We start from the raw sequence: 24383 nt of genomic DNA on the forward strand, positions 1-24383 counted from the left end.
ACCTAGGACTCCTGCAAACTACAGACCCCTTTTATTCTCCTGCTTCCTGGACATCTCCACTTAGATTCGGCCACCTTACACTCAGCATGTCCCCTAACACAAATCATAACAGTTCCCTAAACCTGATTCTCTTCTGATTTTTCTTCCCCTCTTTCCATGAAATGAAGTCAATATTTTTCTTTTATTATTGAAGTATAGTTGACATACAATGTTCCATTGGTTTTAGTGATTTGACAAGTCTCTATGTTATATTCTCACCACAAGTGTGGCTACCATCTAACACCATTACAATACCATTGACTCCATTCCTTGTGCTGTGCCTTTCATTGCCATGACTTATTCATTCCATAGCTGGAAGCCTGTATCTGTCATTCCCCTTGACCCATTTGTTCATCCCCCCAGCCACACCCCTCTGGTAACCATCCGTTCTCTGTATTTACAAGTCTCTTTCTGCCTTTTGTTTGTTTAGTTTTTTAGATTCCACATATAAGTGACATCATAGGGTATTTGTCTTTGACCTACTTCCCTTAGCATGATACCCTCTAGGTCCATCCACACTGTTGCAAATGGCAAGATCTCACCCTTTCTATGGCTGAATAACACTCCATCGTATATGTATATCACATTTTATTCCACTCATCTGTCGATGGACACTTAGGCTGCTTCCATGTCTTGGCTATTGTAAATTATACTACAATTAACATAGAGGTACATTTATCTTTTTGAATTAGAGTTTTTATTTTCTTTGGGCAATTACCCACTAGTGGACTTACTAGGTCATATGGTATTCCTATTTTTAATTTTTTGAGGAACCTCCATACTGTTTTTACAGGGGCTGCACCACTCCCATTCCCATCAACAGCGCACAAGCGTTCTCTTTTCTCTACATCCTCAACAATTGTTATTTCTTGTGTTTTTGATTCTAGCCATGCTGGCGGGTATAAAATGATACTTCATTGTGGTTTGATTTGCATTTTCCTGGTGACGTTAAGCATCTTGTGTCTCTTGGCCATTTGTACGTCCTCTTTGAAAAACTCTCTCTTCAGATCTTCTGCCCACTACTTGTTTTTTGGTACTGAGTTATATAAGTTCTTTATATATTTTGGATACTAACCTCCTACTGGACATATCGTTTGTAAATATCTTCTCCCATTCAGTGGGTTGCCCTTTTATCAGTGGGTTCCTTCCTTATGCAGAAGCTTTCTATTCTGGTGTAGTCCTAATAGTTTAATTTTACTTCTGTTTCCCTTGCCTGAGGAGATATGTCTAGAAAAATGTTGCTAAGGCCATTGTCAAAGAGATTAATGCCTACGATTTCTTCTATGATTTTTATGGTTTCAGGTCTCACATTTGGGTCTTTAATCCATTTTGAGTTTATTTTTGTGTATGGTGTAAGAAAGGGGTCCAGTTTCTCAGCATCATGTACTGAAGAGACTGTCTTTTCCCATTGCGTATTCTTGCCTTTTTGGTCATAGATTAATTGACCCTATTAGCATGGGTTTATTTCTGGGCTCTCTATTCTCTTTCATCGATCTATATGTCTATTTTTGGGTCAATACCATACATTCTGTTTTGATTGCCCCAGCTTTGTAGTATATCTCAAAATCTGGGACTGTGATACCAGCTTTGTTCTTCTTTCTCAAGATTGTTTTGGCTATTCTGGGTCTTTTGTAATTCAATACAAACCTTAGGATTATTCTAGTTTTGTGAAAAAAAAATGCTGTTGGTATTTTCATAGGAATTGCATTAAATGTATAGATTGCTTTGTGTAGTATGGATATTTTAACAATATTCTTTCAGTCCATGATCATGGAATATCTTATTTGTGTCATCTTCAATTTCATTCATCACTGTTTTAGAGTTTTCGGAGTACAGGTCTTTCACCACCTTGGTTAAGTTTATTCCTAGGTATTTTATTCTTTTTGGCACAATTGCAAATAGAATTGCTTTCTCAATTTCTCTTTGTACTTTGTTATTAGCATATAGATACACAACCGATTTCTGTGTATTAAGTTTGCATCTTGCTACTTTACTGAATTTATTTATTCTAATAGTTTTTTGATGAAGTCTTTAGGGCTTTCTATATACAGGGTCATGTTCTCCGCAAATAGTGACAGTTTTACTGCTCCTTCCTTATTACTTCAATAAAGTGGCAAAAGTGGGCATCTTTGTCTTGTTTCTAATCTTAGAGAAACAGCTCTCAGTTTTTCACCATGGAGTATGATGTTAGCTGTGGGTTTTTCATATTATTTCATATCATAATATTTCATATTATGTTGAGGTATGTTCCCTCTAAATTTACTTGGTTGAGGATTTTTATCATGAACAGATGCTGACTTTTGTCAGATGCCTTTTCTGCCTCTAATGAGGTGACCTTATGATTTTTTTTTTTCCTTCATTTGGTTAGCGGGGTATATCAGCTGATTGATTTTTGAATACTGAGCCATCCTTACATCCTCAAAATAAATCCCACTTGATTTTGGTGAATGATCCTTTTAGTGTATTGTTGAATGTGATTTGCTATTCTGCTGAGGATTTTTGAAACTGCATTCACCAGGGATATTGATGTGTAGATTTCCTTTCTTTATAGTGTCTTTGGTTTTGGTATTGAGGTAATGCTGGCCTTGTAGAATCAATTTGGAAACTTTCCTTCCTCTTCTATTTTTTGGAATACTTAGAGGAGAAGAGGTATTAACTTTTCTTTAAATGTTTGGTAGAGTTTACCTGTGAATCCATCTGGTCCTGAGCTTTTGTCTGTTACAAGTTTTTTGATTATTGATTCAATTTTGTTACTCATAATTGATCTGTTCAGATTTTCTATTTCTTCCTGATTCAGTTTTGGAAGATTGTGTTTTGAGGAATTTATCCATTTCTCCTGTCCAATTTGTTGGCATGTAATTTGTCATAGGATTCTCTTATAATCCTTTGTATGTTGTTACTTCTCTTTCATTTCTGATTTATTTGTGTTCTCTTTTTTCCCTTGCAGCTGGCTAAACGTTTATCCATTTTGTTTATCTTTTCAAAGAACCAACTCTTGTGTTTTCTATTGTATTTTTTAGTCTCTATTTCTGCTTTGATCTTTATTATTTTCATCCTTCTACTAGACTTGGGTTTTATTTATTCTTTTCCTAGTTCCTTTAGGTGTAAGGTTAGATTGTTTGAGCTTTTTCTTGTTTCTTAAGGTAGGTCTGTATTGCTGTATATAACCCCCTTAGAACTGGTTCCGCTGTGTCCCAGCGATTTTGGACTGTTATGTTTTCATTTTCAACTGTCTCCATGTATTTTTTTTATTTCCTCTTTGATTTCTTCATTGACCCATTAGCTATTTAGTAGCATGTTGTTTAGCCTCCACATGTTTTGTGGGCTTTTCTCCAGTTTTTTTTCTTGTGATTGATTTCTAATTTCATACTGTTGTGGTTGGAAAATATGCATGATATGAGTTTACTCATAAATTTAATGAGGCTTGTTTTGTGGTCTAACATGTGATCTCTCCTGGAGAATGTTTCATGTTCACTTGAAAAGAATGTGTATTTTGTTGTTTTTGGATGGAATGTTTTGTGTGTATCTATTAAGTCCATCTGCTCTAATGTGTCATTGAAAGAAACTGTTTCCTTATTGATTTCTTGCCTGGATGATCTATCCTTTGATGTAAGTGGGGCATTAAAGTCCCCTATTATTATTGTATTACTGTCATATTCTTCCTTTATGCCTGTGAATATTTACTTTATGTATTTAGGCACGCCAATGTGGTGGGCATGCATGTTAGCAATTGTTTTATCCTCTTGTTGGATTGACCCATTTACCATTATGTAGTGTCTCTTGTTAAAGTGTTTGTTTTAAAATCTATTTTGTCTAGGGGCGCCTGGGTGGCTCAGTTGGTTGGGTGGCCAAATCTTGATTCCAGCTTAGGTCATGATCTCAAGGTCGTGGGACCAAGCCCTGCAGCAGGCTCTGTGCTCAGAGCACAGTCTGCTTGACATTCTCCCTCACTCTGCTCTCCTCCCCTCACTTGAGCATGCTGTCTCTCTAAAATAAATAAATCTTAAAAAAAAAATTAAATCTGTTTTGTCTGATACAGGTATTGCTGCCCCAGATGTTTTCTCCCACTTCTATTTGCAGGGAATATCTTTTCCCATCCTTTCATTTTCAGTCTATATGTGTCTTCAGGTCTGGAGTCTCTTGTAGGCAGAATATAGATGGGTCTCTTTTTTTTTTTTTTTTTTTTTACCCATTTCACCCTGCTGAACACGCATTGTGTTAACTTTTCTGATTTGTGGGTCTCTGTTCCTTTTTTCTGTTCTTGCTCTCTTACCGTGTGATTGATGACTTTTTACAGTGTTATGCTTGGATTTCTTTCTCTTTATTTTTTGTGTATCATAAGTTTTGGGTTTATGATTACCATGAGGTTCATATATAACATCCTAAGTATGTAGCGGTCTATATTAAGTTGGTCATTTAAGTTCACACACATTGTAAAAGACCCTTTTTACTTCCTCCTCCATATTTTATGTATATGTTGTCTTTTTTACATCTTTTTATTCATAATTTTCTTCTAATTATGGCCTTTTCTCTACCACTTAAAGAAGCCCCTTTAACATTTGTTGTAAGGCTGGCTTAGTGGTGATGAACTGCTTTAACTTTTGTCTGGGAAACTCTTTATCTCTTCTTTAATTCTAAATGATAATTTGTGGATACAGTATTCTTTTTTTAGGATTTTTTTAATTTAATAGAGAGAGACAGCGTGAGAGGGAACAGAAGCAGGGGGAGTGGGAGAGGGAGAAGCAGGCTTCCTGTGGAGCAGGGAGCCCGATGCGGGGCTCGATCCCAGGACCCTGGGATCATGACCTGAGCTGAAGGCAGTTGCTTAACCAACTGAGCCACCCAGGCGCCCCTGGATACAGTATTCTTGACTGGAGGTTTTTCCTTTCAGCTCTTTGAATAAACTATGCCACTTTGCAAAATTTCTGCTGAAAAAATCTGCTAATAGTTTTATGGGGTTTCCCCTGTACATAACTTTTAGCTTCTCTCTCAATGCTTTTAAAATTCTCTCCTTATCTTTAACCTTTGACATTTAAACTATTACGTATCGTGGATTTCCTTGGTTCATCTGGTTGGGAACTCTCTGTGCTTCCTGAACCTGATGTCTGTTTCCTTCTCCAGGTTAAGGAAGTTATCTGTTATTTCTTCAAATATGTTTTCTGCCCCTCTTCTTTTCTCCTCCTCGGACCTGTATAATGCAAATCTTTTTTTGCTCAGTGTTTTCTGAGCAATCCCTTAACCTATCTTCATTTTAAAATTCTTTTTTGTGCTCTTCAGCTTAGGTGCTTTCCATGACCCTGTTTTCCTGATTGATAATCCATTCTTCTGCATCTACTAATCTGTTGTTGATTCCCTCCAGTGTATTTTTTTAATTTCAGTTATTGTGTTCTTCAGCTTTGTTGTTTTTTATGTTTTCTATCTTTGTTGAAGCTCTTACTGAAATCTTCCACTCTTCTCTCTCGTCCAGTGAGCATCTTTACAATCATTAAATTCCTCATCAGGCATATTGTTTATCTCTGTTTTATTTAGTTCTTCTTCTGTGCTTTTGTCTTGTTCTTTCATTTGGATCATATTCCTCTGCTTCCCCGTTTTGATTGATGTTCTGTGTTTGTTTCTATGAATTAGGCAAACAGCTACTTCTAAACTTGAAGGAACGGTCTTGTGTATGGTCATACCTTATGTAGACTGTGTGTGTTCTGTGGCTTGGGCTGGCTGGCTAGAGCTGTGGCTGGTGTGGGCTTGGGGTCCTGGGGCACTCTCCCTGGTGGAATGGCCAGAGCTCAAGTGGGCACAGGCCAAGGCGATCCCAGGGCTCTCCACACAGGGGTGTGCCGGCAAGACAGCTGTAGCTGAAGTGGGTACAGGCTGTCCCAAGGCTCTCTGTGCAGATGGTGTCCTGGCAGGACAGCTGAAGCTGAAGTGGGTGGAAGCAAGGTTATCCTGGGGTGCTCAGAGGAGTGGGCGCCATGATGGGATGACTGAAGCTGAGGATGGCCCTTGCTGGGGTGTCTTGGGGCTCTGTGTAGGCGGCACCCTTCAGGGTGGCTGGAACAAAGGCAGGGTGTGGGCCAGGAGTCTCAGGCTGCCCCAGAGCGGGGTGTGAGGGTGCACCTGGAATGGAGGCAGGCACAGGCCTGAGTGTCCCTGGGCACTTGGAACAGGGGCTGCACTGGGGGCAGTTGGAGACAAAGTGGACACGAGCCAGGAGCTCCCAGAGTGCTGTGGGCCGGGGGTGCCCTAGGAAGCCACTGGGGACCAAAATGGAGCAGGTGTGGAGTGTTCCAGTATGCTTTGTGCCCGTGTTCCCTTGATGCGATGCTGCAGCCATCATGGGTGCAGACCCAGGGGTGCTCCAATGTGCCCTGTGCTCGAGCTGCCTTGGGGCACAGCTCGGGCTGGTGTGGGCCAGAGGCCTGGGGCTTGCGGAGGTGCAGGGGGGCCATGGCAGCTGGACTCCACTCCTGTCTGGGGATCAAAGTGGACAGCAGGTATCACCTGTGGTGCTCACAGGCCCCTCCAGTCTGAAGAGCATTCCAGTAGCTCTCCTGCCATTTTGTGGAGGCTGGATCTTTTATAACTAGTTGCTCTTTTAAATTGCAGCTTTTTTCTGTGCCCCAGGGCAGATAAATCTACTCCAGATCCCTCAGTACTGTCTGTCCCCACTGCTGTTGGCAGAGTGGGGGGGGGGGGGGGTTCCGTCATTACCGTGTCTCTGTCTCTCTTGCTGTTCTCTAAGTGGTTTCTCGAGCTTTTGTTGTGCAGAAGCCCTTCAGTCAGCCCTCAGTTTTTTGTTTTGTTCTAAGTAGCTTCCACACCCCGCACGGAGCCCATAGTGGAGCCCAATGTGGGCCTTGAACTCACGACCCCGAGATCAATACCTGAGCTGAGATCAAGAATTGCCTGCCTAACCGATGGAGCCCCTCAGGTGCCCCAGCCCTCACTTTTTCATCCAGAGTAATTGCTCTGTAACTGGTGTAGGTTTGGTGTGTCCCGCAGGAGGTGAATTCCGGGTCTTCTTGCCATCGCCATTTTAGACCCTCAGCTCAAGGAGCCAGTCTTAACACAAAGCTGCTCCCACGTTGCACAAGGGGACCTCTGCTCTCAGATGGTGTGCACTCTCCAGGTGGTCTGCACATGCTCATCACACTGCTCCTGCTCCCCCCATGCATGAAAGTATTTGGCCAAGCTACGGGAAAATATGCACAAAACCCCACAACATCACTCGGCATCAGGGAAATCCAAATCAAAACCTCAATGAGATACCAACTCACACCAGTCAGAATGGCTAAAATTAACAAGTCAGGAAACGACAGATGTTGGCGGGGATGTGGAGAAAGGGGAACCCTCCTACACTGTTGGTGGGAATGCAAGCTGGTGCAACCACTCTGGAAAACGGTATGGAGGTTCCTCAAACTATTGAAAATAGAGCTACCATACGATCCAGCAATTGCACTACTGGGTATTTACCCCAAAGATACAAATGTAGGGATCCGAAGGGGTACGTGCACCCCGATGTTTATAGCAGCAATGTCCACAATAGCCAGATTGTGAAAGCGCCAAGATGTCCATCGACAGATGAGTGGATAAAGAAGAAGTGGTATATATACACAATGGAATATTATGCAGCCATCAAAAGGAATGAGATCTTGCCATTTGCAACGACACGAATGGAACTGGAGGATATTATGCTGAGTGAATAAGTCAGTAAGAGAGACATGTATCCTATGACCTCACTGATATGAGGAATTCTTAATCTCAGGAAACAAACTGAGGGTTGCTGGAGTGGTGGGGGGTGGGAGGGATGGGGTGGCTGGGTGATAGACATTGGGGAGGGTATGTGCTATGGTGAGCGCTGTGAATTGTGCAAGACTGCTGAATCGCAGATCTGTACCTCTGAAACAAATAATGCTATATGCGTTAAAAAAAAAAAAAAGATAGGAGGGGAAGAATGAAGCGGGGGGAGATCGGAGGGGGAGACGAACCATGAGAGACGATGGACTCTGAAAAACAAACTGAGGGTTCTAGAGGGGAGGGGGGTGGGGGGATGGGTTAGCCTGGTGATGGGTATTAAAGAGGGCATATTCTGCGTGGAGCACTGGGTGTTATGCACAAACAATGAATCATGGAACACTACATCAAAAACTAATGTATGGTGATTAACATAGTAAAAAATTTTTAAAAAACCCACTTTCTGTAACACACAGACATTCACAGTGTATAGAAGTCCTTCATATACCAATAAAATTTATTTAAAAACAGGTCACTCTCTTCCTCATTCCTCCCCACCCTTCATAGTATTTTTTCCTGGAACCGTCTCTGGGGCTGTGCCACGCTCCCTACCAGCCCGCCTCATTTCTCAGGCCGTTCTTGATCAGGGTGACCAAGCAACTTCTGACCACAGAACCTTTCCAAATAAATAGAGATCACAGAGAGGCAAGTAAATGCATTTTGTGACCCTAGATGGGGCAGATAAAGGGCAATAAGGGGACCACTGATGAACGTGACATGAGGTCTCAGGATGAGACTGCAATATTGTGTCAATGTTAGTTTCTTGATTTTGGTCATTATCCGGTGATTTTATAGTCCAGTGTCGGATTTTTGGGAAATCACACTGAAGTCTTCAGTGATAAAGAGGTACCATGTCTGCGACTTCCTTGCAAATATTTCAGGCAGAAGTTCTGTGTGCATGTCTCTCGCATGCATTTGGAGGGAGAGGGAATAGATGATATGGCATGGTCATAAATGGTCAACATTTGGGCAATCTTGAAAGGCAGAGAGGAACTCTTGTACCATTTCCCCCACATTTTTGCAAGTCTTAAATGATTTTAAAATCTTGGGGCGCCTGGGTGGCTCAGTTGGTTAAGTGTCTGCCTTCGGCTCAGGTCATGATCCTGGCATCCTGGGATCAAGTCTCACATCGGGCTCCCTGCACAGTGGGAAGTCTGCTTCTCCCTCTGACCCTCCCCCCTCTCTCTCATTCTCGCTCTCTCAAATATATAAATAAATCTTTAAAAAAATGATTTTAAAATCTTAAAAAGAATGATCTTGACAGGTGGGAGATCCAGCTGGGAAGAGAACTCTAAACTTGGAATACTTCTGGGCTCCTTGAATTCAATCGGTTCCAAACCCAGTTCCCAATTGTTGGGTTTCTAAGGAGACTGTGGTCCCCTCTTGCTTCAAGCCAGAGTCCGTTCCATTGTCCCCTCACCTGGCTGAACAGTCACTGGATGTTGCTCTCCTGGCTAAGCCCCCCTGGTTACCTGAAAGTGCAGGGTTGTCTTTCCCCAGCCTCCACCCCCTGGGTCCCCATGGAGAAGCCTGCATTCTTCTGGGATACCTCCCTGGGATCCACATTATTTTCTCTCTCCTGGAAGAGTCGAAAACTGGGTTTACCCATTTCAACATGTAGCAGGATAGAGTAGGTTATGCTGCAGGAACAAACTGCCCTCAGAGTTCAGCTTAACACAATGAAAGATGATTTCTCACTCATCCTTGGTATGCAGGATGGTGTGTCGGGGTGTCTCTGCACATTGTACTCGCTCAGGAAGCCTGGCTGATTGAGACTCCATCTTGTCTCATGACAAGCACTGCAGCAGATGAAAGGGAAGGTGGTAAATGACTCATTGGCGCATTAAAGTTTCTTCCTGAAAGAGACAAATGTTTCCACTGCTGTTTCACTCACCGTGAAGTACAACCCTACCTGGCGTCTGTGAAGAGGGGAGGTGGGAATGTTTGTAACATCCCAGTGACTCATGGGGCCGCCTCTCAGCAGGTGAGCTGAATGTAATCGTTGTGTTTAGGGGGCGCCAGCCTGGCTCAGTCAGTGGAGCTGCTGACTCTTGGTCTCAGGGTCATGAGTTCGAGCCCCACTCTGGGTGTAGAGAGTACTTTACAAAAGTAAGTTTTAAAAAAAGTCATAGGAGAGCAGCATGAGAGGCCAGCACCCCAGAAGCAAGGATTCTGCCTGCTACCAGGGGCAGGAAGACAGGTTGGCTAAAAGTCCCAGAGCATTTCCTCCTGGAGAGACTTTCCTGTCCTCGAGCTGCTCTGGGCTCTCACTGTGACGGGCTCAGGCTGCCGTCATCCTGCCCTCATGTTCTCTGGCTGTTATTTCTGCAGATGGTCTGTGTGTTAGAATGATAGATGCGCGTATGTGCGGCATGTTTGCGGGCTGCCCGCGCCACCGGGCGCTGCACTAGGTTCTGGGATCTCAGGAGCGAAGACAGGGAAGAAAACAGATCTTTCAATGCGGAGGGTAGAGCCAAGCCCAGGGTGGGGAGAGACCATCTGCTCATATTGGGGAGGAAGAGGGCAGCGGGATGCAGGGAGAGCAGCAGCAGGAAGACAGTCCCGCGGCTCCGCGCGCACTGTCTGGGTTTTCTGGGCTGTGCTCTCTCTGGCTTACAGTAGGGCAGGTGATGCAGAATGTGCTCGTGGGCGGGCTTCGAAGTCATGGCTGCAAGGCCAACCATGTGTCCTCTTTTTGCCAACAAATATTAGGCATCTGCCACAATAATGCCAATTTTGCTTACATTTAAAACTTTATAATTGATAAATCAGATACCTTGAAAATCACTGGCTCCTTTTACAAATGAGGATGTGGAGATAGGGAACTATTGGGGTTGGGGTCCTTCAAAGTCCCAAATGCCCCAGAACTCAGGGTCCTTATTCCTGGTCCAGGGCACTTCCCACTAACCCACGCTGCCTAGACCTGTTTGAGATTCTGCAACTGGGATCCTCTCCCTGCCGAGGATCCCACAGTCCAGGGGGAAGAGTTAATAGCCACTCTTGATGGATAGGGGCTCACACGGCCTTCGGTTTTGCCCCGAGTCCAGTAAATCTCTAAGCTCTCCATTTTCTCCAGCTTCCTGTTGGATTGTTAATGAGGATGAATAATACAAGATATGAGCAACTTTTCAGGGAGTACCATATACACACAAGCAGATCACAGCCACCACACGGATGCTTTGCTGACTCACAGGGGCGAGTGAATAGCCAGCTCTGCGTGTGGCAGGATGGGGGAGCGAAGGAGAGGTCGGATTCCTGTCTGTCTCTCAGCAGGATTCCATTGTCTGTGCAACTTGCAGCCAAGGGACGGGATGTTGGATCTCCGTGGCCGACACATGGACATGTTGAGGATGTAAGCCAACCACATCATTTTCATTTGCTAAGGTTTGGCAAGATTTCTGGCCCCGCGCTAGCCTTACATTGATTAAATGAGATAAGGTGTGTATACCTTTTGGCACACAGGAAGTGGGCAATAAATGGTAACTGACTGAATAGTAGTAATTATAGCAATAATCTTAAGTACTGTAATAATGGGGCCGTAGTATTACAGCAATAGTTATTGAATGATAGCAATGACAAATACAGCAATAATTGGGGCGGGGCTTGCAATGGGAGTGGCTCTCCAAATGGGAAGGAGTTTTATCTGTGATGTCTGATGATAAATAAGCCTACTAAGTTATATTAAAAAAACTGATCTAAGAAATAAAGTCTACTAAGTTATATTAAAAAAAAAAAAAAAAGCAAAAGCAAGCCAGCCGGCACAGCTAGCTGGTGATTTAGTGTTTGTGTGCCCTCTGAAGCCCAGGCCCTCCCTTGCTGCTGCATCAAGGCAGACCTGCTTCCTCCACCACCCCCCGCCCTGGGATGCCAGGGCAATAAAAACAGTTCTTTTCAAGTTGCTCCGCCTACCATGCAGATGTTCAAAGGACAGTGATGATCCATGGCTCTTGGGTTTCTCTGTTCACCACTGGGTGCCGAATGCCAGTGGCACTGGCCCCCGGGGGCTGATGGGACTAAAAGCCGCAGGTCAGGTCACGGTCTCTCTGTGGCTCTCCCTGAGTGAAGCGGCCACATCGTCGGCACTGCTGGTGGCTGGCCTGTGAGTGGAGATCGTCCCTCATCCACAGCCTGGGGGAGGTCTTGTCCCCCAAGTCACCAACGGGCTGGCTTCCTTTCCTTCGCCCAGTGACAGGTTCTCTTTCCTTCGTGCAGGAAAACGCCCAGCTAATCAAGGAAGTGGAAGTGGACAAGGTCTGCGCCCTGTCCAGGGACCAGGTGGAGGCCATCAGGCAGCTCTGGCAGGACCCAGGAATCCAGGAGTGTTACGACAGGAGAAGGGAGTACCAGCTGTCGGACTCGGCCAAATAGTGAGTGTTGAGCCCAGGCACACGTTGTCCACACTTCAGAGAAGCTTCTCACTGGGGAGAAAGTAACTGCCTATAAACACTACCTCTTTCCTGCTTGTCACTATCCCCCCCGTGACTCCTTGATGTGTCTCTTACCGCTTCCTAAAAACTGTGGACCCCCAGATCTCTGTCCTTGCCCATACCCACTTTTCCTCGTTGTGTTCTAAGCCTCTCTGCTTCAACGAGAAGCTCAATCAAATGTGGGGTTCCTTGGAGGGAGCTTATCTCATCTGGGGTGCTGAAATCTTCTGACTTGAATAAGGACTACCACTGCCTCTGGCTTCTCCTTTCCTCTTCTCCATATCCCTCTGCCTTCTGGTCTCCTCATCAGCAGACAGCAGGATCAATTGCCCTCAAATCTAGAATCGGAGTTTCGACCAGCCAGGCAATAGACCCGCTCCAGTGGCTGATCTCGTGCTGCCCTCTGGTGGGCAAGACAGGTTCTGCAATCCCAGCACAGGGAGGAAGCTCAGTCCACAAGCCCTTTGCTTATTGACTCCCTGGGAAGGCCTCCGCGCTTTAGTTTTGGTTCATAAAGCTCTAGTTTTAAATCATTAATTCCTAAGGTAAGATGAAATAGATGGTCCTGCATGCAAATTATCCCATGGTGATCACAGAATTTCATTGTCTTCAGAATTTCCGGAGGCAGTGTCTCCATCAGTTAGGTCACTGGACACACAGATTGGTCATGTTCTGCTTGAAGAGGCGGTTCTTCCTGCTTCTACAGCTCAGCTCTTCCCCCGTTGCTCCGAGTCCTCCTCCAGCCTCTCAGAGCCCCAGAATCCCGTCCCCTTCCCTTGGGGTGTTGCTGTTGCCCTCCAAATAGGTGTGGGTAGGTGGTTTACCCTGATTGTCTGGACAAGCCAGTGGGCAGGAGAGGAACCCTGAAATCTCACCTCCCATTTCAACGGCCTCCCTTTGGCGCTAGTGCCAGGCTGAGTGTTTCAGGCTGTTGCCCCAGGTTGGCACAACCAATCTGAGTGCAGGGACATTTAGATGCATCTAAACATTTAGATGCAGTAGGGCAGCCAAGTAAGAAAAGGAAATAAAAAGAAGCCCAGAGAAGGTATGGGGGCAGCTCAGGAAAAAGCCAGAAGGAAGGAAGGCAGTGTCCCAGGGAGGAGGGCAGACAGCAGTGGACAGCTGGGGACCCAGCGACAACTCGAAGTCCGTGAGGCCATCTCTGCCCTTCCCTGAGACCCCCCCTAGTGTCCTTTGCTTCTGTGAATGTTCTGGGGAGTGGCCGGGGCTCTTGTAGATCCATTTGGAAGAGCCCCCTGGAGCCGTTGGGAAGCTCGGTGGAGCCCTGCAAGCTGGGACTCGTGCACCAAGAGGCACATAGGGAATGGCTAGGGGGACCACGCTGCCCCCAAGACGGTGGCGCTCCGGCACGAGCAGCTGCCCCACCGCCAGAGCTGCTGAGCTGACTCGGACCAGGTGCACAGGTGTCATCTGCTGTGCCAGGACTGTTTACTTATTGGGACAGACATTCATTTCACCAGAACTCAATGTGTGCTGCTGTGGGCCAGCCTGTGCTCTGTCCTCCAGCGACAGACCCTCCGACGGAGGGCTGCACGAGGAATACGGTCTGCCTGCCTATCTGAGCTCCGGCTCCTGCCACCTGCTGGGCACTGCAGTCCCTGGCAGGGTCCGCTGGGCAGGGAGGGGGCGGGGCCAAGCCACGCTGTGCGGGATGTCCCGAAGCACCCCCTCCATCGTTGGCCGGGGCCTGCGTTACAGGTCTTTTACTCAAAAATGCCTAGTATAAAGGCCTTAAAGTAAAACAAAAAACCCCAAGAAAACAGAAAAAGTGGTTTGTTTCCAGCTTAAGAGTTTACTGTGGAGCCAGAAATAATCCAAGACAAGCCTTGGCTGATTTTAGATGTTTAATGTCCCAACAAACAGTAAACTTTTTCTTGTTATTTTGAAAGAGCTCTGAGTTGGCCTGTTTTATACCTTTATATTCTCATAGAAACTCGAATTCATTGAGCAAAGCCTTCGAGAACAGCATCTGCGTTCTGTAATGTTCATGGGTGGGGATGTGTGTGTGTGTGGTGAGGGGGAGCTTTGAGGGAGGAAGGTGGCTGAGAGGTCACAGACTGGATCCCAACATCCTTTCCTTCTGACCCGTTGGCTCCCTCACTGGCCAGGGAGAGAGAAAGCTTAGAGCCCGGAAAAAGAAATGGCATTATTCCCAGATTTCCCAGAGGGCTCATGGAAGCTTCTGATCCATATTCTCTCCCACTCACCATTGTGGGGCAGGGGGGAAACCTGGTCCAGTGCCAGCTCTCAAGAAAGTCACTGATGTAATCCACGAACCTGAGAGGGGGCACTGTGAGTTGGGGTGACTTCCCTGGAGTGGGATGGACGTTTCTCCGGTGTCTAAAACGAGTCTTGGTGCCTTGCTGTCTTGGTGTCACAGTTACCTGACTGACATTGACCGGATCGCCATGCCGTCATTCGTGCCAACACAGCAAGACGTGCTTCGCGTCCGAGTGCCCACCACCGGCATCATTGAGTATCCGTTTGACTTGGAAAACATCATCTTTCGGTAAGACTGTCTCCCTGACACGGTCCGTCGGAATCTGTGTGGCCTTGGAAGTCCTGGGAGGGATTCTTAAGTGTGTTATTCCTCAAAGCGTTCTATCTCCCAGAGCCATATGGGCCTCTCCATCACGGAGTGTTTAACATTTTGGGAGGTCTCAAGTCCTGGAATGGAGAGGAACTCACCTTCCCTTAGAACAGAACAGTCTCCTTACTGAAGTCTGGAACCCTTAGATGTAAAACACACACACACACACGCACATTGAAAATACTGATGCCTTTTCCCTAAACTTGAATATTATTCTTCCCTATAGTCCCTTCTGTAGCATCTATCCATAAAAATAAAAAAACTAACAATCAGTACAAAAGTGTATTAATTATGTAAGATAACATCAACTATATACAGTTGTGTAAAAAATGTATGAATTTCCACACACAAATATAAGTACTTTTAGGATGACTTAAGTAGATCCTCACTGCATTTAATTATGGCAGAAAAAGGAGGATATGGTACTTATGCCCAGCACTGCAAGTTTTAAAGCACTTTTATATCCATTAGTTTCCTTGTTCCTCGTCAGAGTTACTGCATTATGCTTTTCTAGTCAAGATGACGCAGGTCCAGTCCTGCCACAACCAGGGCCTGTCTGTAAACCCGATTCCGCCTCCGGAGCATTGTGGCACTGGGGAGCCCTCTGGTCGAGCCCCTTGAAAATCTGCATCCGGGTGCCCATGAATGTATGACCGTGACCTGTTCAGAATCAGTCCTGCTTGCTACGTCCGAACCCTGAATCGGTTCCACAGATGTGTTTGGCCCACTTGGTGTTTTTTAAGCCCCTTTTGAGCCAGTATTCAAGAATTGGTCCATTTTGCTTAGAACATTTGATACCTAGTTTCTCTTGAAAGGTTGAGGGGCTGGTCTGGCGTGCCTACACGTCTGTCCAGCAGGGCTTGGCTACAGCCGCCCTGCAGTCCACCCTCTGGACGGGGCCTCTAGTGTTCTCGAAGTTGCCTGCCGTTCTACTTTGGAGAGGCCCACTTGACTCATTTCCACAAACTGCCTGCCTCCTGCAGCGTTGGAGCTTCTGAGCCATCTTTGGGCTAGGACTCTTTAAGTCTCTCCCCAAAGCCCCAGATAGAGCCTTTGGATTGCCACAGATGATGGAGGTCACTTGCAGGTCTTTATAGGCCAGAAGGGGTGGCGCCCACGTAATGTGGAAAGGAGTCGTGGCTAAGTCTGAGGAGCGGTGAGAAACAGGCGTGGGGGGAGGGGGCTGGAGGCAGCCGGTGGGCCTGGGGGACTGCCCACCTCTCTGCCCCTCGCGTGTCTGGCGTCCGGCACTCGACAGTGGTTAGCGCGACACCTACGTGGATGCTTGTGCTTTCTGCCTGGACTAATGCAGCAGCTTCCAAACCAGTGTCCCCGAGCATGCTGCTCCCCTGGAGTCACCCCTGCACCCGTCTTTAGTAACTTTACTTACACTATGTGCCTCCTTTGCTAACACCCAGGGTTCCTCTCTGCCGAAAGCAGCGGTGCTCAAACATGGGCATCTTAAGACCCCTTTTCACCTCTAAAAAATTACTGAGGACCTTAGGAGTGCGGATTCCCACCATATGATGATGCCTGTCCTCCTCCAAAGAGCCATGTATCCCAACCTTTGAATGTTCTGTGTTTCTGTCGAACAGGATGGTAGATGTTGGTGGCCAGCGATCTGAAAGACGGAAATGGATTCATTGCTTTGAAAGTGTCACCTCCATTATTTTTTTGGTTGCTCTGAGTGAATATGACCAGGTCCTGGCTGAGTGTGACAACGAGGTATGCTGGGTGGGGAGGGGTAGCTGTGGAAAACAGAAACCCACGTCTGCAGTTTGCAAGAAGCTAGCCTGCCCTGGCGTTAGACAGTATTCTTTAGGTTCAACGGTCTTGCTATTCAAAGTGCAGTTTCTGGAATTAGCAGAACCTGCATCATCTGCGCGCTTGTTAGAAATGCATGCCTAGTCAATCGACCTACACGGAATAAATCAGAACTTGTATTTTAACAAGATTCCAGATAATTCAAATACACGTGAAAGTTTGACAATCACTGGCCTGGAACCTGGTTCTCAAAGTTGGATCTTTAAAGAGAGACCTGGCATGTGGGTCCAACTCCAGACTCTGATTTAGTTGGGGTGGGGGTGGGCTGAGCCTGGGATCTAATCTCAGGTGGGGCCACCCAAAAGCATAGGGTTCTCAGTCTTGGCTGCATATTGGAATCCCCTGGGGAGTTTCTAAAAAAGACCATCTTTTGGACCTCACAGTAGAAACTCGTATTTCTTCGGTTTGAGCCGGGGATATTTTCCCCAAGCCCCTCAGAGGTGCTCACGCACAGCCAAAGTTGAGCAATGCTCTTTCTCATAAATACCTGGAACAGGCTTCCTAACCTCTCTCCAGGGTGCTCCCAAATTAGGTCCCTGAGTTGACAGGAGGAGTGGTGTCAGATGCTTAGAGATGTTCTGACCCACCCCGGTCAGGCATTCCCTGTCCTCCGCAGGGTTGCCCTAGGGCTAGCTGTGTGGAACTGCATTAACCACATCTGCCCAGAGAGTGAAGATAGCGGTCACTGTCGCTTCTCTTTGACGTGGGGCTGTGTTCTGTGGGACACCACTGTCCTCCCCTTGTCTTTTCCCCAGCCTTGCACGAGACATCCTGACCTCATAGAAAAGTGTCTCTTCCTTCTAGGTCACGGTAGTAAACCAGTAAAGAACTCTGCCCAGGATTAGACAGTGACTATGAGCAAATTATATCTTGTATTTCTTGAGAGCAGGCCTTTCTCTGAGGAGCAGAGTCACAGTAGCTAATTAGTGGAGGATTAACCCATTTACTAGTGTCATTGTGCAAAGAAGAACAGCAATCTTGGCTGCCACCCAGCTCTTCCACGAGGGACATTTTTTTTTTTTAAAGCAAAGGCTTCAGGTTATCAATATGAAAAATGAGGTCCAAATTTCTCTCAGGATTACTTACTGATGTTTCTCGGGAAGCTCAAAAGATGACTCAGGGGCACAAAGGACCAGTGCCTCAACCCAGTATGCTTACAAATTAGACATTTTCTCCTCTCCTAAAAATCACATTTGGAGAGGAATTCCACTCCAGACTTGTCCTGGGTGTACATACATGTTGCGTCCACTCTCTGGACTTACAGGAATTGTTTTTTCATGTACAGCTGACCCTTGAACAACACAGGTTTGACCTTCATGGGTCCACTTACACGTGAGCTTTTTTTGATAAATACGGTACAGTACGGGTATTTTCCTTGTAACATTTTTTTCTCCAGCTTTAGTGTAAGAATATGGTATATAACATCCATAACATACAAAATATGTGTTGTTATTGATGAGACTCTGGTCAACAGGGTATTAGTAGTTAAATTTTTGGGGAGTCAAAAGTTATATGCACATTTTCGACTATGCCAGGCAATCAGCCCCCTAACTCCTGTGGTGTTCAAAGGTCAACTTCCTTGCAGATTATTGATAAGACCATAAATTTTTTTTAAAGCTTTAAAAACTGAGGGGTTACCTGTCTGGTAAATAAATTCCAGATCTTGATTGCCAAAAATGTACTGAATAGGAGAATGGGCCCAGGTATGCAGAGTCGTAGGGAAACAGGTTTATGGCATGTCCCTCTGAGCAGGGTGCAAAGCTTTCATGTTTTTGTCTGACCATTGCCCTCTATAAAGGGAAGTTCTTGTTTCTTAACTCTTAGAAATACTTGAGAGCAGGGCCAGTGTGGCCAGCTCAGTCCATGGGGCATGTGACCCTTGATCTCAGAGTCATGAGTTCAAGCCCCACGCTGGGCTCTGTAGAGCTTACTTTAAAAATACCTTATTAAAAAGTTGCCATCTAGAACAATTATTGTCACCAGATAAGATTTGTATGTGCCCTATTTTCCCTAAATTAGAACATTTGATATATTCTTGCCAGTGACTAATGTTAAGAAATTTTTACTTTTTCTACATAATTTTGACCAGATCCTATTATTACATGGGCTTGGGAATTCATTTAAATTTACGAACACTAGTATGTTCATCCATAAAATGGGGACCCTGTTCCCCTAGCAGACCTCGCCCGTATTACCCACCTGTAACGTGTGGCGCAGGAAAGGCGCTCAGCAGCGTCAGTCCCCTGCTCTCCAATGCCCAGCCTTCCTCTGGACAGTGGCTGTGCTCGAGCAGCCTTCCTCCTGTGGAGCGGTGAGAAACAGGCGGGGTCCTGGTGGTCTGGAAGCCCACCCCCAATTAAAGTGAGTGTCTCGGGCCCAAGTTATGCACTTTCCCTACTTGGTAACCCCAACAATTAAACAGAAAAGTTTGTCAAATATAGGTATGAACCTTTTTCCAAGTTTCACAAAAGCCTTTCTTATGTGTTATGTGTTTATTTGGGGTGCTGCAGGAGAACAGAGCCATAAAGGAAGGGAGGGAAATAGAAACAGGAGGCCTGGTGTCCTGGGGGGGGGGCCCCTCTGCTCACCAGCTTCAGCATGGAGAACTGTGTGGAGCCGGCAGCTGGGTGAGGGGACACATGGGTGGAACCAGCGATTTGGCCTGTCGCTTCCAAAGTATTGTTTTTCTTTATTAACCCTAAGTCCCTTGTTTCGCACTTAGAACCGCATGGAGGAGAGCAAAGCCTTATTTAAAACCATTATAACCTACCCCTGGTTTCTGAACTCGTCTGTGATTTTGTTCTTAAATAAGAAGGATCTTTTGGAGGAGAAAATCATGTACTCTCATCTAATTAGCTACTTTCCAGAATACACAGGTAAGTGTCCCTCTTGCTGACCTCCCTGGCCACGGGCCGGCATTACTGACATGGCCTCAGGGGCGTCCCTGATCTGCCTCGAACAGACTTTCTCAGGGAAGCTCCAGGTGCATGACTCTGTTGTTGCCTCAGCACCTCCACCCATGCCAGCCCCTATGGAAACAACTCCTCGTCCTGCTCACATGCCCTGCACGCACCTCACCTGCACTCGGGTGTGCCTCCTGTGTGCTCCCTTGGCCTTCCTCACTCTGGAGCACAAGCCTCTGCCTTGCCTAGCTGTGCCTCCCCCATCTCCGGCAGAGTACCTGCTCCTTCTGTGAGTAGCTTAGTGTGACAGACCCCTTTCCAGGCACACGGTAGACACTGAAGTTTGTAGATATAGGACCGATCCCAGGCTGGAAAGTTTATGTCCTGATGCTAATTATTTCTGGTACAGGAGGTCTCAAATATCAGCAAGTTTGACACTGATATTTTAGAGTGCTGTTTTAGCACCCCCTTTCCTTTTATTAACTGCATCAGCCATGTGGTGAGAGCCCAAACCAGAACATTAAATTGGGTCACCGTTTTTCAACAAAGTGCTTTAAAGTACACTTTTTAGATAGCAGTGGACATTTTAAAATATCTCGTTTACGGGTTCATGATGAGCTATAATAAAAGTTCACACCCCAGGTAAGCTCTTCTCTAGGAGTAAGAACTCAAAGAAGGATTCCAAGTAAGAATAGGAGTATACTGAAACTGATTTTGGGGAGGACCCAGGGGTTAGTAGCTTTCTTCTTTATTCCTGTAACTGCACTCTTGACTAGGACCGAAGCAGGATGTCAAGGCCGCCAGAGACTTTATCCTGAAGCTCTATCAAGATCAGAATCCTGACAAAGAGAAAGTCATCTATTCTCACTTCACATGTGCTACAGACACGGAGAATATCCGCTTTGTGTTCGCTGCTGTGAAGGACACAATTCTCCAACTCAACCTGAGGGAATTCAACCTGGTTTAGAAGCTGCTGCCCACCCCTCACCCCTCCCAGAGGACAGGATTTGCAAGCTCCTCCCGTTTTATTTGCCAGTGCTTGTGACGTCACCCACCCGGCCATGCAGGCCCCAGGGACAGGTGGTGGACTTCGTGAGATATTTTGAGTTTAGCCAACTTTTTCAAAGTCTTTATTTCTAAATTGTTTTTGTATTTCTTTTCTTGACTTTTGGCTATGAGATTTTAAGTTTTTAATTTGATATTTTACAGAATTTTTAAAAGCCACTGTGATTTACTATGTTGTTGTTTTAAGTTAAAGTGTGTTTAATAGTCCTTAACACATCCTGTAACAGGGGGTCTGTTAATTTATAGATCATGCCTTGAGACCTCTAGGATTAACTTGGGTGGTATTTTTGTTTTTTTAAAGTTAATGGGTTTGAAGCTTTTTATTAAATCTTGTAATTTAGAGATTTTAAACTTTCTCTTGATGCTGAAGTATGCATTTTACATGCCATCAAACTTTATTTCTTAAGCCAAATTAATGATATCAGTGTATCTTAGTTTTGCCACAATTTGATTACCATGCAGCCAAAGTTGACATAAATGGGCTCTAGACAGCATATTAAGTTGTATTGGTGGGAAAAAAGTGTGTTTTATATATATATATGACCAAGTCTTGTAAACTTCTGAAATGGCTAAAAGTCTAAATTGTTTAACAAATGTAATGTAACCCCTGCCAAAGTTCTGATGGCCACCACAGATTGGCTGGCTGAAACATGTATGCTCCTCGGAGGAGGCGATGAATATACCATTCGGCCATCAGCAATAGATTATGTTGTGTTTCTTTGTGCTCATGGTTGATATAAACTAGGAAAGTCACAGCATTTTTCTAACTCAAACTTTGTAAATGTCCTTGGAGGGGAGGAAAAATAAATTTCCTCTTACCTTCTAGGTTCCTGGCTGAGACCCCCAAACAAAACAGATTAACGGCGGGGGGGGGGGGGAGAACCACCCTAGTTTAATAATATGTATGCCTCTGTATACAGGACAGATACCCAGAGAACTGAGTAACTTCCCTATAGGCCAGGCCCTCCCCTTGAGTACCTTCTTCAGCTCAAGATGTTGGGGGAGGAGGACTCACCTATTGAGAGGTGAGTAAGGGTGTCTGTTAAGGGTCTGTCCCTCTCTGTACCGGAAAAAGGAGACCTCTACATCCTAACAAATAGATTTCACTTATACATGTAAATTTCCCTCATGAAAGGGTAGCTCTTGCTAGGTTTTCAGAGCTTTTGCTGGATCTCCTGTTCCTTAATTAGCTCAAAATAATCCTTACGCCAAAGAGGCATATTTTGGGGTGCTATGGTCTGTTCCCCTTGGGCTCTGCCTTTGAAACTTCAAATTACTTTCACAGCCCAAAAGCTGAGTGGATTGAGAGATTGTTCTATAGTTTCACTGAACCAGTCTCAGGTTGGTTAAAAAGCTGTGTCTCACTTCAGGAGGGGGCGGGGCAGGTGGTAGCCCAGTTAGACGTCTACAGTGCAAGCAGGGATTTCATAAGCATTTCTATGGGGGGCTAAAAGGAAAAGGGTAGTGGTTGGGGAACAAATTTTACACTAAATTTCAGTCCTGAGGGCAGCCAGTCAGAAGATTTCTACATGTTAAGGTCAAAGGACCTTTTGCAGTATGAATGTCTTTGAATGTCTTTGTCATAAACTCTGGCCCACAAGGCCCACAAAACTGTAAACATGGGCTACTGTGGTATTTCTGTGGAGTTGATATCCAGTTGTTCACAGTTTGCAGGGCCTGGTGCCACACTTTTGAGAAACCGAAATAACTTCTGTAAATGACAAAAGACTTACAAAATGGTCATCATCAAAGATCTGATGGGAGTTCACTATAATGCAGCTGACAAGGACATCTGGTTACTTCAGGACATATCACATTTCTAGGAATTTCATGCAGTTTGTTTTTAGTGATTCCAAGTCAAAAAAAAGTAGAGGAAAATTGGAAACGTTTGAAGAGGTCTACAGGCAAGGTTATAGGAGCAAACGAAGAATTCAGGATTAAGTCCATTTACAGGTAAATAATGAAACCCCAGACAACACAACTAGAATCTGATATCCACAAGGGTGCATTTCCACTGAAGCATCTTCTTTCTCTGTAAACATCCCCACTTCTACTAAAGATAATAAAAATTACACGTGGCCTGATTTTTTACGTAACAAGAATAGTGATTGGCCCTTTACGCTCTTTTAAATGTGCTTTATTGGAAGCGAGTGCTTCCCAAATCTAGTTGAATAGCTCTTCTTGCAAGAAGACCAATCTTGAGATGTTCCAGGGGCCCTCTGGAACATCCCTAGTTAGTTCACGGTCGAAAAGACTTTAGAATTTGAGTTTCAGCTTTTCAAAAATATCAATAGTTTTGAACACTTGACTAGAATTAAGAAACAATACTTGATTACCTATTTTAACCGAAGTGAAAAGATTTTAAAGGCAAATACAGGTTACACAGCTGTCAGTGAAACTTGGCTCTTAATACTGGGAAGACCTGTGGTTTTCTTAAGTGATCAAAGACCTGATGATAAAGATAACAGGGAATTAGTTCAGTAAAACACAAAGTCTTTTGCTTTCTAGCCAGCTTGCTTAAAAGTAGAGAAAAACCTTTCACAGTTCTTTCTCAGGAGCAGACCAAAGAAGAGTCTGAGAGAACTCTGTCCTTTCGTTAGCAGCCAGGCCCCACAGGCCTGACCTTTACCGCCCCCTTGCGTGGACTCACCGACCTTTGTCCTCCTTTTCCCGGAGGCTTTTCTTTCCAGTTTGTCTCAACTCAGGCGGATGGAAACCGAAACCACGCCTCGGGCAACAGCTCAGCAACAGCCCTGATCCGACCTCCAGCAGGCCCGACCACCCAGACCAGTTTGAATTTAACCCCTGGCCCGCACCTGCACAGATGGACCTCTAGAGTGACCAACAACTACCTTTACCTCCTTGTAATACTAAACTCTCCACCTAACAAGGAGCACAAGCCTCCTTTACATAACATACAATGTAGCATAGGCACCTTTCCTAAAGGTGCATGCAGGATCTCATGCCAGCCTCCACATATGATGGCAAGAGATCGCTTTTAGAGGATTTTTTTTTTTTTTTTTTTTGAGAGAGCAAGTGAGCACTTGCCCACGAGCTGGGGAAGGGGGAGAGGAGAGAGAGTATCTGAGGCAGGTTCCATGCCCAGCGCAGAGCCTGATGTGGGGCTCAATCTCACGACCCTGAGATCATGACCTGAGCCGATCAAGAGTCTGATACTTAACCGAATGAGCCACTCAGGTGCCCCGCCCCCAAGAGATCCCCTTTTTAAAATATTCATCCTGACCCTAAATAAAAGGAACTCATCCACCCTTGCTCAGGGAGTCACAGTTTTGGAGGTTATTCCCCATGAACTCCTTTCTTGCTGCAAATAATTTTTACTTTGTGCGACAACCCAACCTGGGGTAGTGTTTGTTGTGACTGACCAAGGAGCAAACTCAAGTTGGTTCAGTTACACCTTCAGCAGACGGAAGAAAACTAAGTTCTAGTTTGACATGAGTATACTATTGATAGTAAAGTTTATCTTTACACATTTATGAATTCATTCCATTTTAGCTAGCTTAATTACACAAGGTTTTCTCTCTCTTTCCAACTTTCTATATCTAATTATTTTTCCCTTACTCTCCTCTTTCCTTTTCTGAAACCACTCGTTCTACTCTAAGACACAACTTCTCTTTCCTGTAACAAAAATGCATCTTTGTACCTCATACGTTTTCTTAAACCAAACCACATCTTACTTTCTTTGCATACAGAGAGGTTTTCCTTACT

General features: G+C 45.2%; 1 protein-coding gene across 3 annotated transcripts in view; it reads left to right on the plus strand.

The window, feature by feature from the left end:
- Nucleotides 1-21359, plus strand: part of GNA14 (G protein subunit alpha 14) — a 182203-nt gene extending 160844 nt beyond the window's left edge. For all 3 annotated transcript variants that reach the window (XM_027616830.2, XM_027616832.1, XM_027616831.1), the window contains exons 3-7: nucleotides 12040-12194; nucleotides 14656-14784; nucleotides 16461-16590; nucleotides 19412-19565; nucleotides 20369-21359. In XM_027616830.2, coding sequence (XP_027472631.1) covers nucleotides 12040-12194; nucleotides 14656-14784; nucleotides 16461-16590; nucleotides 19412-19565; nucleotides 20369-20559 — 759 coding nt within the window. In that variant the 3' untranslated portion in view covers nucleotides 20560-21359. The remainder of the gene's footprint in view (nucleotides 1-12039; nucleotides 12195-14655; nucleotides 14785-16460; nucleotides 16591-19411; nucleotides 19566-20368) is intronic.
- The last annotated feature ends 3024 nt before the right edge of the window (nucleotides 21360-24383 follow it).

This window comes from Zalophus californianus, chromosome 13, assembly GCF_009762305.2.
Source record: "Zalophus californianus isolate mZalCal1 chromosome 13, mZalCal1.pri.v2, whole genome shotgun sequence".
Lineage (NCBI taxonomy): Eukaryota > Metazoa > Chordata > Mammalia > Carnivora > Otariidae > Zalophus > Zalophus californianus.